The 16,180-nt window shown below is 49.5% G+C and overlaps 1 protein-coding gene across 1 annotated transcript in view; it reads right to left on the bottom strand.

Annotated features, from left to right (window-relative positions):
- Window positions 1-6,223: 6,223 nt before the first annotated feature.
- The window catches only part of Adcy5 (adenylate cyclase 5), a 148,667-nt gene continuing 138,710 nt past the window's right edge, over window positions 6,224-16,180 (bottom strand). The window contains exons 18-21 of the mRNA XM_051149862.1: window positions 11,615-11,878; window positions 10,547-10,751; window positions 8,244-8,368; window positions 6,224-7,005 (exon numbers count right to left, since the gene is read on the bottom strand). Of these exons, the coding sequence (XP_051005819.1) occupies window positions 6,877-7,005; window positions 8,244-8,368; window positions 10,547-10,751; window positions 11,615-11,878 (723 nt within the window). The 3' untranslated portion in view covers window positions 6,224-6,876. The remainder of the gene's footprint in view (window positions 7,006-8,243; window positions 8,369-10,546; window positions 10,752-11,614; window positions 11,879-16,180) is intronic.

The following is a 16,180-nucleotide window of genomic DNA, read 5'->3' as shown; positions in this document are numbered from 1 at the left end:
CTGTGGCTGATTCTTGAGGCATCTTTCTTGAATGGCCAAGCTTTCAAATAGATCATAGGCAGATGACATTCAGTAAATGTTGACACTCTGTGTGCCTGGAAGCCATGTGGTTTGTTTGCATCCTGCCAGTTAATGGTGACTGTCATTGACACATGGGTACCCAGTGCCCTGTGCCTCACAAGTGCTGATGTGTAAACAGTTACCTCTGCACACCCGAGGACAGTGGGAAACTCAGAGAAAGGAGCTACTAAAATCAGCACCATAGCACCACAAATCTTCCCAGTGTTTCCTTGGCAACAAATAGTATTTTCAGCCCAGCATCACCCCTGCTTCACATTTGTCTTTTTCCCCCTGCATTCCACAGCACAGCAATGCAGGCATCCCCCAAGTCCACAGAGCTCAGTTAGGCTCCATCTGGGATCAGGAGTCAGGACTGTGCCTTCCATCCCCAAGAGGGCCCAGGTGTCCATCCCTAGCTCTGTCTTAGCCACTCAACTTTTGTGCCAGTGTTTTGTGTCAAGGCTGGGTTACAAACAACCTTGCCTAAAGGTGAACAAACAATATGTTGCCTTTGTACTTGGAGCCCCAATAACGCTTACTGGTGCCTTTTGTACTTCTGTATGGTGTACCTTAAGGCAGCCTGGGAACAGGAGACACTACCTCATTTCCACTTGAGAGAAGTAAGACTTGGGTCAAGAATGTCTTTGGATGGTATCATGCCAATCACTGGTGGTATACAGTTGCCACTGGGATTTGGATTTTTATTTAGAACTTGGCAAACATCTGTCTATGCTACATTGTGTCTCAGAAAGCAAATTCTTGTGCGTTTATAACAGCATTATAGCCGTAATGAAAACAGATGAAGCAGACAGAGGGAAAATAGAATTTTGTGCTCTGCAACATGGGCACAGTCAACCCTGAAGGCGTTCTCACCTACAGATGAGCTCCCCAAGCCCTGAACATGTCACACAGGTTGACCACAGTCAGTGTAATTCTTGTAGTGGCACCAGGATTTTAACCCAAATTGATCTTACTAGGAACTCATTCTCTTAGCTCCCATGTAATTTCAAACCATAGTATATGAATGCCTGTGTAACTACATATGTATGCAGGAAATGTACTTTTTAAGTACTAGACAAAGTCAATGCCAACTCCTGTAGTACATACATCCTAAGGGAAATAAAATAGTGGGCTAAGATCCCTGCATTTTTTTTTCAAGATTTATTATGTATACAGTGTTCTGTCTGTCTGTCTGTACACCTGCACACAAGAAAAGGACACCAGATCTCATTATAGATGGTTGTAAGCCACTTTGTGGCTGGGAATTGAACTCAGAACCTTTGGAATAACAGCCAGTGCTCTTAACCTTTGAACCATCTCTCCAGCCCAATCCCTGCAGTTCGAATGGTAACAGGCCAGGTGGTACAAGAGCATGGATTAAAGCACCCAGACTTTAGTATTTATAAGTGTTACTGGTGAGTCATGTGTTATAAACTTTTACTTTCCTAGGATGCTGCCACTCTTTGGTGTGGCATGATCTCATGGGAATTGTGCTATGAGTCCCTAGGTCTGGAAACAGGAAACAGAGAGAGAGCAGCTTTCTGATGTTTAGACCGTTTGGGTCTAGATTCCCTGGTTCTCTCCTATTCATACTGTGGCCTTGAATATCTCTGAAACCTCTCTGTCCCAGTTTCTGACTATCTACAGGCAGCAGGGCTGTTGTAATTGTCAAGTAAATGGATGTAGGTGAAACCCTGGGACCAGCAGCAGGCAGAAAGCTGTGGCCACATGCTCAAAAATGTGCTAAATCCTTGCACAAGGCTCTGTAGAAGCCATCCCTTTGGGGAGGATCTTGTTGAAATGTTTAGCATGCAGTGGTGCCCTGGGCAGAGCACACATTCAAGAAGGGAAGGGAATCGAGGGACCCACACTTGCCTAATAACCTGCTGTGTGTGTCAAGTGCTCTCTTTGTGCAGGAAGTATTTGTTACACACCTCAATGTCCTGGAGAAGGGATGCAGTGTCACCCTGAAAGAGGTAAGCTCAGTCCCCTCCCTCCTAGTCCCCAGGCACGAGGGTGCTGGCGGGGGGGGGGGGGGGGCTTGTCCTATCCAGTGTGGCACTAGAATCTGGGCCTCAACAGGCTTTGCTTTGAATATACCTGTCTACCTGACAGTCTTGGATGGTACCATCCTAGTGCCCCATGTGAATCTGCATTGACAGGAAGGTGAGAGGTAGGGGGTGGGCAGCCAGCAGCCTGCAACCTACAGTTCTGTCAGCTGAAAAGCATTCTTGAAAAGCACAAATATAGCATGGCTATAAAAAGATTAAGACATACTTGTCTGAAAACTGAGAGCCGATAGGGAGTGCCATTGTGGCTAAGTGACAAAGTGGGAAAGCAAATTTTGCAAAACTGGAAAACTAGGGAAAATAAGGCTAAGCAGAGATGCTGACAAGATGTACAGCCATCCAGGCCCAAATTAGAAGGTGGCCCATATGGAAACAGTAAGTAATAAGGTCCACTAATGGATTCCAGTGAGATCTCTGTCTTGAAAAGCAGGAAAGAGGTCCCAGGGACCAGCTGAGGTGGAAGGCTGGGAGGCTTCCTTTGTAACCTCTGCTGTCCTTTTTCCCTTTTCTCAAGACCCACCTGCTCTGTGACGTCTCCAGCCCATGGTTCAGAGTTCCCATGGTTCAGGGTACGCCTGCTGTCAAGGACAAGGCATGGGGCTTTTCTGACTTTGGTTTGCTGTAGTCATACTACAATTCCTGTGGCACGATGCTTTTTACCTCACGGGTCCCTGCCTGTAGCTCTAAAGTTGTAATCGTAATTTAGTTGTTGGTGTTATATGTGTGGTCTGGCACATAGAAAGCGGGTAAAAAGCTGCACAGATAGAATGCCGGGGGCGGGGGGACCTTGTGGGCCTGCCAGGCTGCTGTGTTCTTGTGTGAGATAGAAACCCTGCAGGTAGGAAGTAAGAATAGGTGGGATAGCAAAAAGGTTGTGTATGTTTGTCCTGCCACCCAACCCTGAAGTAGAAGCAGAACCCTGAGGGTTCTTAGAAAATATAGAAGGATCACACATTACCAACTTTAAAAAAAATTATGCATACATATTTGTGCATCCTCCTGCCATATGTGCATATGGAGGTCGGAGAACAACTTGTGGGAATAGGTTCTAGATGCCCATGTTAGTCCCAGTGATTGAACTCAGGTCACTAAGCTTGGTGGCAAGAGCCTTCACCTGCTGAGCCATCTCAGGACCCCACCCACTAACCATTGGCGTTGAGTGACAGGCCTCTTCCTGCAGACCTTAGCTGTGGACGGGCATCCTGGGCAAGTGGCAAGCTGCTTGTGAGCATCCCAGCAGCCTCAGGGGCATCAGTGCTCTCCTGGCCTGCTGCCAGCCCCAGGAGAGAAAGCACACGCCCTCCGAGGTATGCAGTCATTCTTAGCAGTGACACAAGAAGCTGTGGTTTTCTGGAGTTGTCGCTGCTGTTACCATTCTCTAGCTCAGGAGCAGTTAGGCTCCTTGGCACTGCTTCCCAGCATTCCACCTCCAAGTGTCTTCAGTGCTTCCTGCGCAGGTGAGTGGGTTCGGCACTGCTGTCAGTTCTGGGAAGCCCAGGGTCCATTGGTTACTATTGTATGACTGTTGAAATCTCGTGCCCAATACCCATAATTCACTGTGGAAAACCTCAGCGTTCTGTGCCTCTTGGGTGACATTTGCTTTTGGAAGCCCCTAAGTGTACCTGAAACTTTGAAAGTATTAGAGTAGCATGGCTTCGTGACAGACTTGGCTTCATCTTCTCCAACACAGGAAGTCCTGTGGCTTTCCACCACCAATTCCTTGTTAATTTCCTGCTCCACTCTATTACTCACTATGTTAGCTAACATCTGGTATTTGCAATTTGCACAGTGATCATGATGGGCATGGGAGGGCTTTTGAGCTGCTCCCATGTGTGTGTGTGCATGTTGTTTCAAGGGGTTACCTGAAGGCCCAGCCACAACAGGTCGGATTTATTTGGGGGCTGAGGGTCCCATTTTGACCAATATTAGCAGTGAATTTTTATTTTATTTTATTTTTTTTATTTTTGGAGACAGGGTGTCTATGTAGTTTGGCTTGCACTGAACTCCGAGATCTGGCTGCCTCTGCTGGTTTGAATTTCCTTATCCTTGCATTTTCTTTTGGATTGGTATGCCCCAGCTTAGGAATTTCTGAGGTAAGCCCCTGCTCTATAATATACATCTATCTTATGCATATCTGAAACCCTCATGAGGCCTAGGTCTGCCATGCCTAGAACTGTGTGGCCACTGCCACCATGAAGCCAATAAACTATTTTGCACAGGTTCCTTTGTGCTACCTGTGTCCAATTTAGTTTGCCTGCCTGTACCCCATTAACCCTGGATTTGATGGGTACAGCAAATAGAATCTGCTGAGAAGGGTCCCCTGTGTGGTCTCTGACAGCAGGTAGACGTGCTCTGAACCTCCTCCTACAGCCGTGTGGCCTTAAGCAGACAGTACAAGCTTTCTGTGCCACAGCTCCTCCCTCAGTGAAATGTGATGGCCAGGAGGAGTTAGCGAGATGGCATTTGTATGGTGCCTAACCCAGTATGGTACACAGCTGCCACCAGCTGTGCTGGCCAGATGTGTTTGCGTCCCTGTCCTTCCATGGCCTGTCTATTCTTTGTTCTCCTTCTAGCACATCCTTTCCTGGACCCTGACCCAGGATGAAAATCAGACCAGGACGCGGTACCAGTGAAAGTGTTTTTAATAGTTAAATTATTTAAATAGAACTTTTCAATTTCCATGGGAAATCATAATTGTATCATTTTTGCAAGAGCAGGAATAAAAAGAGTGCACACACCCCTTAGAGGGAGCGAAGAGCTAGCACTGCACGCTGTCACCAGTCACTGCTGGAATGGGGAGGAGCCTCCATGAGGCCTTGACCCACAGGGAGAACACAGTATAAACTCACCACGCACACTGTACTCTGGTTGGAAGCAAAACAAAAACCCACTGGCATTGGCAGGACATGTGGAGGGCTGGGAACTTGAGGACAATGCGAGAGAAGCAGCCCCCTGTGCCAGAGGTGAGGGCAGAGCACAGAACAGATGCAGGGGCGGTAGTTCTGGGTCCACACTTTTGTTTCTTGGGGCTGTGTTCCAACAGGAGAGGGGGTGGTGAAGGTGGGCATCAAAGTAACATCGGGCTGCCGCCTCACCATTACTCTCCTGTGAGAGGGGAGAATAATTGCGCCCTGAGAAGATTTGGGGACAGACAGTAAGGATGCTGTTCAAGCTTATCTCTGATAGAATGTCATATTCCAAATGTGTTCTTAGAAATTATAAAAATAGTGTTTCGCCTCAGTACATTTAACTGTCCCCTCCCACCAAAACTAGACAAACTTCTGCTAATTTTTCCCTGTGGCTTTACCCATTTCTGTGTCTGCAAGTGGAATGCAAGGCTACGCTTTTCCCTAAACCTGGGGCCTACACATTGCACCTCCAGGTCACAGGGACCCTTTCTAAAACAGGCCACAGCTCCCTGTACCTGGACCAGCTGAAAAGGCTATAAAGCCTGGTCTTCCTCCAGCGTTAGCCATTGCTGAGTGCCCAGGAACCTGTAGGAGCTGCCTCTGTGAGGGGAGGGGCACCCTATGCAACATCTCTGGGAGCAGAAGAGGCAGCACAAGTAAGTGGAGAAGGCTTTTGACACCACCTGGGATGCAAGCAGTGCCTGTGGCTTCCTATTCTGTTTGCATTTATTTACTTGTGAGGAAGTAGGATGTATGTGGGTGGGGGTTAGAAATTGAGGGACTAGTGTGGTCCCTGTGTCTTCTACTTAATTGGAATGTGTGGTAACTCCAAAAGAACACACACTCCTGCTCTGACTGTGCCTAGGAAAACCAAAAACTGCCAAGTCTGAAATGAAGGGAACACACCCCTTCAGGGATCAGCTCCACAGTATGAACACACTTACACCAGCACACACACTGACATACGCACAGTACAGAGGAGCAGAAATGCCCCTGCTGGGCACAGCTGTTTCCTAATATAGAGAATTTACAAAATATAGAATTTGGTATATTTGTTAGATCTCCAACGTTTCAATAATACAAAATAAAAAATACAAAAAGACAAGTTGGAGTTCCCACCTCCCTACCCCAGTGGCATCCTCGTTTGCTTGTGTGTCTCTTAACACGCATACAACTAGCATAGTCTAAAGAAGGGCACAGAAAACTTGTTTTGTTTTATTTAATAAATATTTTCTTTTGCTCAGAGCCACCGCTCCTTGCTTGGTGTCCTCTTGCTTCCCCCTTGTCAATAGTTCTGTTTCCCTTACAGGGCATTGTCTGTGTGCATGGAGGTGAGGGGAGAGGATGACACAGGACACACCTCTCCAATTCCTGCATTCCTGTCCCCAAAGCACTGCTAAGGGACATGGCCCAACCACCATGGGAAGGCAGGCCCTTGAGGTCCCTGGACACCTCTAGGCCAGCTTCGAGCCTGCCTACCTAGCCAACATGGCCAAGGCCTGTCCTCAGCCACTGTGTGCCATGCTGCACCACCAATGAAGGCTCTGGTGGCACCACCACCACGCAGCAGCAGCACCTGTCAGAAAACTCAAGGCTCAACTCGAGTCTAGCGGAATCTTCTGCCAAGGGAAACATCTTTGGTCAGCTTGGTGCCTGCAGGACGCTGGCACCCTGGGCCCAGGCCCACCAGCAAAGGCAGAAGTTGCTTCTGAGTCAAAGTGGAAATTTTACCAGCACAGCTGTGAGACTGGAGCACAGGCCCCATCTGCCCACAGTGCACGAAGAAGCTGTTCCATTCCTCTGGAGGCCAAGATGCTGGCACCTCTGGCTGGCATCTGCTAACTGAGGGGAGGCCCTCCATTGAGGAAGTAGGTCATCATCTCACCCTTGCCCTTGACCTTGACCACACCTCGGCACTCCAGCTGGTATGTGTTGGCGGCCAGCACCTGGTACATGTCTGTAGTGACCTGAGGCAGCATGAGAAGGAAGAAGACAGGCTATCAGTGACCTTATCCATGAGCTGCCGTGGGCACATGTTCCTCTGAGTCTTGGGGACAGTGAGGGGCTCATCCATGAAACAACTACTTAGAAAAAAGAATGCTGGCAGCTGTGGTGGTCAGCACCTTCCTGTGCTGCACACTGTGACAAGTACCCAGGCCCAATAGCTGAGGGTAGGACCTGGGTCTTGCCCAGAGTATGGCTCCATGACAGGCCAGAGGGCTCTGTTCTCATTTTATATCTCTATAGGAAACTATTATTCCCATGCCTAAGGCTCAGGAAATGTACAGCTGGATGTCACTCCAGAGCTCAGGCAACTCCCCTGAGGGGGGTGGAAACTGTACCATCCTTTACCCCTGAGTGTTGCCATGTAGCCATGCAGCTGGCCGTGTAGCCATGCAGCTGCTGGGCACTGCTGAGTGAACCCACATAGCAAGACTAAGGTGGGCTGCTGACAGTCTCACACTGGGCCCCAGCGGGGAGGTTAGATACTCTCTAGTACTCAGCCTTTCTCCTCAAGCCCCTAGTCCCTTGGCAGGGAACGGCTTGGTACCTTGGACAGCGCCCGCAGTTCAGTAGGCTGCGTCTATCTGGTCAGGGCAGACAAAGGAGGGGACATTCAAGCAGAGAATACCTATGAAATGGTACAGTTAGCACTTGTAAAGGCAGGCCAGCGGAATTGACTTCCCATAGCCACACCAGGACCTTCAGGGGTGTGGCAGTACATCTTGTATCAGATTGGAACAGTAAGAATCGGAAGTCTGAGCAACGTGAAGGAAGGGACTGAGAAGCTGCAGGCCCAGGGATCCTGGGCACTAGCTTGCAAAGGATGGAGAAGCGGAAAGTAATCCCTATTCCCCTTGGATATTGATGCTCTGTCGACACCAGCAGCCTCACCAGGCCTAGAGAACTGCAGGCCCCACTGGGTAAGACCTGCCCCCTGCAGCTGTCTGGGTCCGGAGGCCCAGGCTTCTTATTAGCACTCTTAGTGAGCCTGCCCCACCAACTCCTGCTGTGCACAGGCCTGCAGCTCTGTCCAAGGTACTGACAGTCTGACCCAGCCCTGTCTGCCAAACCTCTGGGATGTCTGCCCCGACTGCCAAATCACCCTTGAATCTGAATAGAAACTTTAACTGTATGTGGCCTGCACCAGGGTAGCTGGGTCCCTTCGTGTGATGCTGTCAGTGGTAGCTATGTTTGTACTCACCTGGATGCGGTCAGGCACCCCAGTGCTGTCCATACGGCTGGCCACATTTACTGTATTGCCCCAGATGTCATACTGAGGCTTGCGAGCCCCAATCACCCCAGCTACTACGGGTCCGATGTTGAGCCCTGTGTGGACAGAAACCAACCATACTCATCAGCTTAGGACCAACACATACCTTGCTTGCTTGCTAGCATCCATCTCTTGGCACAGAGCAGGTGTTCCTGCTGGCCTGAGGCCAAGCTTGAACCCCGAGTCTTGCACTTCTCTGCACTATCAATTCCCATTGGTTCAAGAAAGCAGGGAATCTATGCACACACTCACTGGTATTGTGGTCCTTACCTCAACCGCCATGTCTGCCCCCTTCAAAGTCACCAGGGATGTCCAGCATAGCCCAATACCTTCCTTTCCTTTTCATGTGTCTGTGTGAGTGTGTGGCACATGCATGTGAGGGTGCCTGCAGAGGCTAGACGAGGGCACCGCGATACCCTGGAGCTGGAGTTAAGGATGACTCATTGGACTTGGGTGCTGGGAACCAAACCCAGGTTCTTTGGAAATGCTATCTCTGACAATCTCAGTCATCTTCAACTGCCTGTTCCTAATCTTCCCTCTTGATGACGTATTTCAGCACCAACTCAGAGGACACAGCAAACTTGCTCTAAAGGATGATAGCAGGATGAGTGGAGCAACATCACCTGAAACTAAGGGCAGAGGTGACACAGGTGCAAGCTGTATGTTGGCTACAGCAGATGCCTGGCCACCGGCAGCTAGGTCCGATCTACAAAGCACTGTGCCCAGAGACGCAAAATAAGCATCCTGTTCAGGGACGGCCTAGTTCCCGACACTGGGGCCAGAACAAAACATCTCCTGGGGACATTAATGATCACAATATTGGTTTTCAGTGATGTAATATTTCAATTTAATGTGCTAATCTTGAGAATTGAAATGCCAGTATTTTTGTGAATTACTGTTACTTTAAAAAAATGACATCTGAATCATTTATGACTTGAGACATACTCGGGGAGCTGATAATGCATGAAACTTTCGACCAGACCAAAGGTCTGCTCTTTTAGAAAACATTTTCCACCACTACAAGACTCAAGAGAAGGGAGGACTGCCCTCGACTAAGTTCCCTTTGCAGAACGAACCGCTGCTGCTGTGACTGGGCAGCTGTGAGGTGCAGGCAAATGCGCTGCAGGGTAGCCCTGTGCCCTCCGGATCAGCACACTCAGAGCTGCAGTTCTAGATGAGTTTTGTGGATGGGGTAGTGCCAGGGTGGGGTGGGGTGATGTGAGAGTGTAAAGATGGATGTGGGCATCCTCTGCACGGTTCCTTCTACTCTTTTGTCGAATAAAATGGTTGAGATCGGTGATGGGGCTTAGCCAGTTAAGGGGGCTAGCCACTAAGCCTGGCAACCTGTCCTCCCATCTCCAGGACCTACATGGGGGAGGGGGGAGAACAGACTGCTGAAAGTTGTCCTCTGACATCCACAAATAAGCAAATAAGCTCCCTTTGCCAAGGGAGGGCCCAGAGGTATAACTCAGGTGGTAGAGCCTTTGTCTGAAAAAGGTGAGGCCCTAGATTCAATTGTCAGTGGAAACAGAGATGCAGTCAAGTGAAGATATGCAAGCTTGACACATCACACTCTCTCCACCGCCTACCCCAGTGTGTGTGGACCACCCACCTTTCAGAGTAGCTGCTTTGAGCTTACACCGAGAATTCAGTAATAACTTACTCTAAGAGTGCCCTGCTCTAGGGGATAGAGACATAAATAGCACTGGCTGCTCTTCCGGAGGACCAGAGTTCACTTCCCAGCAGCCACTTGGCGGTTCACCACCATTTGTAACTCCAGTCTCGGGGATCTAACATCACCTTTTAGGTCTGCAGGCAGGCACCAGGGATACACTCGATGTACAAACATGTGACAAAACCATACACAAAAGGAACATTTCAAAAGATTACTCTGCTTTAAAAAGCTGAAACATGCCAGAGATGGTGGCTCGGGTCTATAATCCCAGCACTTGGGAGACTGAGGCAGGAGGACTGTCAAGAGTTTCTGTTTGTCAGTATTACCTGGTTATTGTCATAAAGTATTCCACTTTACTCATTGTGCTATCTGCTCAGTGTGCTTATACATTGTCAAATAATATGCTAATATGTACATTTTGTATCGAAAATGCAGCAAGTGTTTAGTTTGACTGCTTTCCATTTCCACTGAGTGAGCCTGGGATGCCTTCTGCCATGAGGCAGCAGATAGGACTGGGTGTGTGGGGCCCACAAAGCCCTCTCCCCGCAACCCCCCTCACCGATCTTCATCTGGAAGTTGTTGAAGGAGTGCTCGTTGATGTACTTCATCTGGTCCATCAGCTTCATGGCGAAGTCTGCCAGAGCCTTGATGTGGGTCTTGCCTGCCTTGTCGTAGGTGGAGTCGTTGAGGCCAGAGGCGGCCATGTAGGTGCTCCCTATGGTCTTGATCTTTTCCAGCTGCCTGAACCGATCCTCACTGATGATCTAGACAGAAGGGGGTCCAGACCTGGGTCACCTTCCAAGCTGGGGCACTGAAGTTCACAGGAAGGGTGGGAAGGCAGAAGGGGGCACAGGAACCCTGGTGTTGTGAGTCCCCTCTTCACACAGCCTGGTTATCAATTCAGAGTGAGGAGCTCAAGGCTCTGTGGCAGAGCTGGGCTCTCCTCTACACTGCTCTGCTTGACAGGACCTATGGCCTACCTACCTATCCCCCACACCAAGAGCTCTGATCACTACCAGGCCTCATGCCCTTGACAAGGGAGTCTCAGTCCCCCACCCGTGAAAATCTCCCCAGTTTTATCTAGGAAGTCACCCCCCCCCAACACACACACAGACACACTATATCCTTGGGCTTCTGGAAGCCTCACAGACACCTTCACCCAACTCTAATCATTTAGATGCCCAAGGACAGCAGACCTTCAAGTACTGCAGTCACCCCTCTGGATCATACCCCACTCCTGATGTGATGAGCCCTCCCTGTTGGCCTGCATACACTGGCTGCTCAGCAAGGGTTTGAGGAACACATGAAACAGTGGCTTGTTTCCTGCCTGCCTTCTTCCTTTGCCCAGGCTCCTCCTGCTCTCAAAGCCCTTGACAAATACTGGGCCATCTCTGCCTTGGGGCTATGATGGCTCAAGTTCAAAAAGCTGGGCAGAAACCCTAGCTACCACACGTCAGCCCAGTGACCTTAGGTGGGACACTTAAGGTGTTGAGTCCTCCGTTGTCTCACTGTAATTTGTGCTGGAAGCCATGATGGCACCTGTGACCTAGCCAGGCTCCTGCCATCAGAGCCTCTGCCAGATGGAGAAAGGGGAAAGCAGGGACATGTAGGGGCTCCCCAGGAGCACCTCATCAAAGTCTGCGATGATCTCATTGAGCAGCCGTAGGCACTCAACGCCTTCGTTGTTGGCCTCCAGCTCCACATAGAATTCGGAGAAGTTGGCGATGGAGGCGAACATGACAGCCACACACTCGCAGGACTGGTAGTACAGCTCATCATTACGGCGTTCTCGGGCCAGGAAGTGGGCAGCCACGTCCTTGGGCAGAATGTTGTGCAGCAGGCGCCGGTTGTAGGCCTGCAGCTCCTCCATCTCCTCCTTCTCCTCTGTGGCCTGGGGACAGAAGACCCAGTGAGAGGAGACTGAAATGGCCCTGCAACACTCGGTGCCAGCGAGTGCCCGCTGCCTCCCCTCGCAGCAGTCTCTGTTTCCGCATGTTCTTCAAACAGTGTGCCTGACCATGGGTTGAAACAGGAGCTGATAATCCTACTGTCTCTGGGCAAGCAGCATGCATGGAGGATGGGAGCAAAGAGGGAGCACAGGTCTCTCTCCCCAAGACTGGAACTGGTAGCTGGGAAGACCTGTGATGCACATCCACACCCCCAAACAGCCCTCCACCATACCCTAAGCCTGCATGTTCTCAAGATTAGGAAATGCAACCAGAAAAGCAGCTTGCAAGAACAACTCCACCAGACTGGCCCCTCAGTTAGGTGTGAGGCCCCAGGTCCTGCCGACTCTGCTTCTCATTAGAGGTGGCTTGTTTCGGAGCCAGCCAAGGCCAGCAGGCCAGCAGGCCAGCGGGAATAATGTTAGCCAGGGTCAGGAGGGGACATCACCTCACTGACTTTGGTCTCCCCAGTTTGGGTCCTGGGTCTACACAGATGGAGTTTGTGGCCACCCATCTCCAGAGCAGAGTTCTTGCATGAAGGTAAAGGTGGCCCACACGAAGCTGAAGCAGAGAGGCAGTTATGCGCGGAGTTGTGGCCAGGAGCCCTCTGACCAGAGTGCCATATATAGATTTTAGAGTGGAGTCAGCTGGATCTTCCACCCTTGATGGCAGACAAAATGGTCCCCTTCCTGGGAGAAAGTATGCCTAGCAGGGATATTTAAAAGACCCAGCCACTGTCCCTGAGCTTTCCAAAACAAACAAACAAACAAACAAACATGTTTCAGTGCAACTAGATTCTCCAGCAGGGCCACAGCTGTATCTCAGGGTGCGGTCTTTCCTGTGAACAACAGCTTCCCATGGGAAGGAGCTAGCACACCTTCCCAAGGCTGTAGGATCTGAACCCAGAGGGGACGGAGGGTCCCAAGGCAGAAGGCCTGGCAACTTCAGGGAAGAGGATCTCCATAGCTAGGGCACGTTTAGAACCACTGGAATTGTGGCTGGGAGAACTCAAGTTACACTGAGACCTGGGGACCTGTGTGTGCCCCTACCTCCACCCCTGCCACCCTAAGCTGCCAGGTAAGTCCAATGGTGTGCACCCATTTCCTGCCTCGCCTTTAGCCTGGTGACTTAATGTTCCTGTGAGACGGGCACTTTGGTGGCCATATCTCTCCCCTCTGAGTCAGTTCTCAGCTGCAGACGGATGCAAAGGCGAAGGGTAGTGCAAGGCTGGGGAAGTGATAGTCACTTCTTCCTTGCAAGGCCTGCTTGCATGCTTCCATTGTCTTTGCTGGCTGTGGTCCTACCAGCTCCCCCAAAGCCCAGAAGAACAGGAGATGGAAAGACCTGCTGGCATCATAAGCCTGCTGGTCAATATAGGCCTGTGGCAGAAACAAACCACTCACACAAGCAGGGTACACTGGAGTCAATGCCCTCCGACCCAGTGCATAGCCCTCACAAGCTGAGGAAGCAAAGTGACCGCTCTATGGAGGGCAGGGGAGAGGCGGGTTACGAGGGAGCAGAGGGACTGAGGGAAGGATGAAGGGGAGCTTGAGAGGAGGGGGGACTGTTGCTACGAAACTCATCGGTCACTACGCAAGATAAGAGGAGGTGGGTTTCTTGCTGCCAGGGTAATACTGCCAAGCACAGACCAGAGGCACTAGATCAAAGAAGAAGTTTCTGGAAGGAACTCCTAATTTAAATTTTTTTAAACAACTGAAGTGGTGCAGACACATCAGGATGTTTGCATGTCCAGGTTCTCTATGTGCATCTCCACTGAGACCACTTCCCAGCTGTGTCCACAGAGGACCGGATGAGCCACCAGGTACTCAGAGCTGGGCTTCTAAACACGACTCCCCACTAGGAAGAGCCAGAGATCCTTGAAGGAGTCAAGAGTCCTGGCCTAAAGCCAGGAAAGTACCTGCAAGGCTGAGACATTCTGCTGAGCTTGGAGCTCTCAAAGAATGGTGGAGATGTGTCCAACGACAGCCACCAGCATGAAAATAAATACCAAGGGGTGGATCATAAGACAAGTAAATGAAACAGATTAGTGGCCAAGAAGTCCTCCTTACACTACCATTTAGGTAATGCTACCTAAAAAGGAGGAAGGACAGACATGGAGCATCACAATGAACATCTTGCTTTTGCAGGTGGGGGCATCCTGTTCTGTAGCTCTGACTGGCTGGTTTGGTACTTGCTATATAGACTATGCGGGCATCATACCTGCAGAAACCTGCTGTCCCTGCCTCCTAAGTACTGGGATTACAGGCATGTGGCATCATGCCAAGCTACTGAATGGCATCTCTATATAAGCAGACACAAGCAGGAATCAATGGCTGCAAAGGCTGTTGTGAGGATTTGCTGGAGATCAGAAGACTGTTGTAACGTCTCACCGAAGGCAGACCTGATGGGTGTATTCAGAGTTCTCCTAGAGAGGGTCTGAGCCAGAATCAGGACAGCTGGAAAAACCTGAAGTAGCCAGAATGCCGCGGTGAGCTCTGATAGGGCGGGGGTCAGTAGCCATGTAGGGTCTTGTCTGGAAAGACATACTGGGGTATCCAAAGCTGATAGATGCGTGTCAGAAAGTAAACATGGGGTGGGACACAAAAACCAAAGTTCAAGGATGGCACCGCTGGACCTCATCATACAGTTCTTGCAGCTCTCCTGCAAACTGAAGATTATTTTTATAACTGCCCCAGGGCTGGGGAGAGAGCTCAGTTCTAAAGGGCGTGCCTCCTAACCACAATGACTTGAGTTCGATCCTCAGAGCCCATGTTTTTGTTGTTGGTTGACTGGTTGGTTGTTTTTAAAAACCAGGCATGGTGGGATTAGCTGTTAGTCCTAGCACTCAAGAGGTGGAGCTAAGTGGGGCTGGCTGGCCCTCATGCTCTCAGACAGTCATGCACTTACACACACGCACAGCTGTCCACATGTATGAAAACAAACACACACACCAAGGAAGCAAACAAGCAAAACTGAGATTAAAAACATGGAAGAGATAGAATAATAAAAAAGAAAATTCAAAGAAAAAAAAAAGGACAGGAAGGTAATAATTATGACAGGTAACACCAAACAATGTTAAAATTAATATGTAATAATTTGAAAAGGAACAAAAGAACGGTCAGTAGCAAAGCATCTTCCCCCAAGATATTTACTAGTTAGCAAGAAAAAAGAGTTACTTTTTAATGAATAATTGAATAAACAAACAGCAGCTGAAACCAACTGGCTGAGGTTCACTTTATCGTACTAGGATATACACTGAAACTGTATCATTTCTGTGATGCTCTAGCTGAAATTATTTAACTCAACATAACTATGAAGAAACAGCAAACAAACAAACAAAAGTTGGGTGGTATTTTAAGAACCACTGACTCTGCAGCAGTAGCAAGGCTGCGAAAGATGAAGATGGGCGTCGGAGCGGAGGAGCCATGACGGCTCAGAGCGAAGGGATGCCAGGTTCTGGAAGAGAGAACTGCACAAGTGGAATACTGCAAAGTTTCCAAAGTCTGCCTGTCAGTCAACTGTATTCTATGAAATGTTTTTCTATGATTATTTCTATGCAATATGCTAACAGAGGAAATCAGGTGGCTTTATAGGAATTCTCTGAACTGTTTTTGTTACTTTCTATTGAGTCTAAAGTTATTTTAAAATATAATTAAAAAAAAAATCCGGGTCGGGCGTGGTGGCGCATGCCTTTAATCCCAGTACTCGGGAGGCTGAGGCAGGTGGATCTCTGTGAGTTTGAGGCCAGCCTGGTCTACAAAGTGAGTCCAGGACAGCCAAGGCCACACAGAGAGACCTTGTATTTGAAAACAAAAAACAAAAATTCAGAAGCATACTGGATCACTACAAGCCAGAATCACCCTTTTTTTTTTTAATTAAATTAATATTTCTCAAAAACAAAAAACATGGAAAGGGCACTATGGGTGTGGCAATGAGGATTTCAAATGGAAGGATAAGCTGGTGCTCTTGTGGCTAGTGGAAGGGCACTGTGGTGACAAGGGAGGAGGAGGAACTTGAAATGGCTTGAGCTTATGCAGGGTCTCCTGCCAAAGGGACAAGAATCTCGACCCTGTCCCCAACACTTCTTCCTGCTACAGTGAAGGGACAGGGACTGCCACTCAGTCTGAGAAGGCCAAACCTGCTGGAGCTGGGTGGACTCAGCTCTCAGAGGAACACTACTTCTCAGCCTTTCTGGGCCCTAGGGCTTCCATGCTGGCTGGAGCTGAGGCCACCCAGCAGAGGCTAGC

The sequence above is a fragment of the Acomys russatus genome, chromosome 8 (genome assembly GCF_903995435.1).
Source record: "Acomys russatus chromosome 8, mAcoRus1.1, whole genome shotgun sequence".
Classification (NCBI taxonomy): Eukaryota; Metazoa; Chordata; class Mammalia; order Rodentia; family Muridae; genus Acomys; species Acomys russatus.
This window is presented reverse-complemented; position numbering and strand designations above follow the sequence as displayed.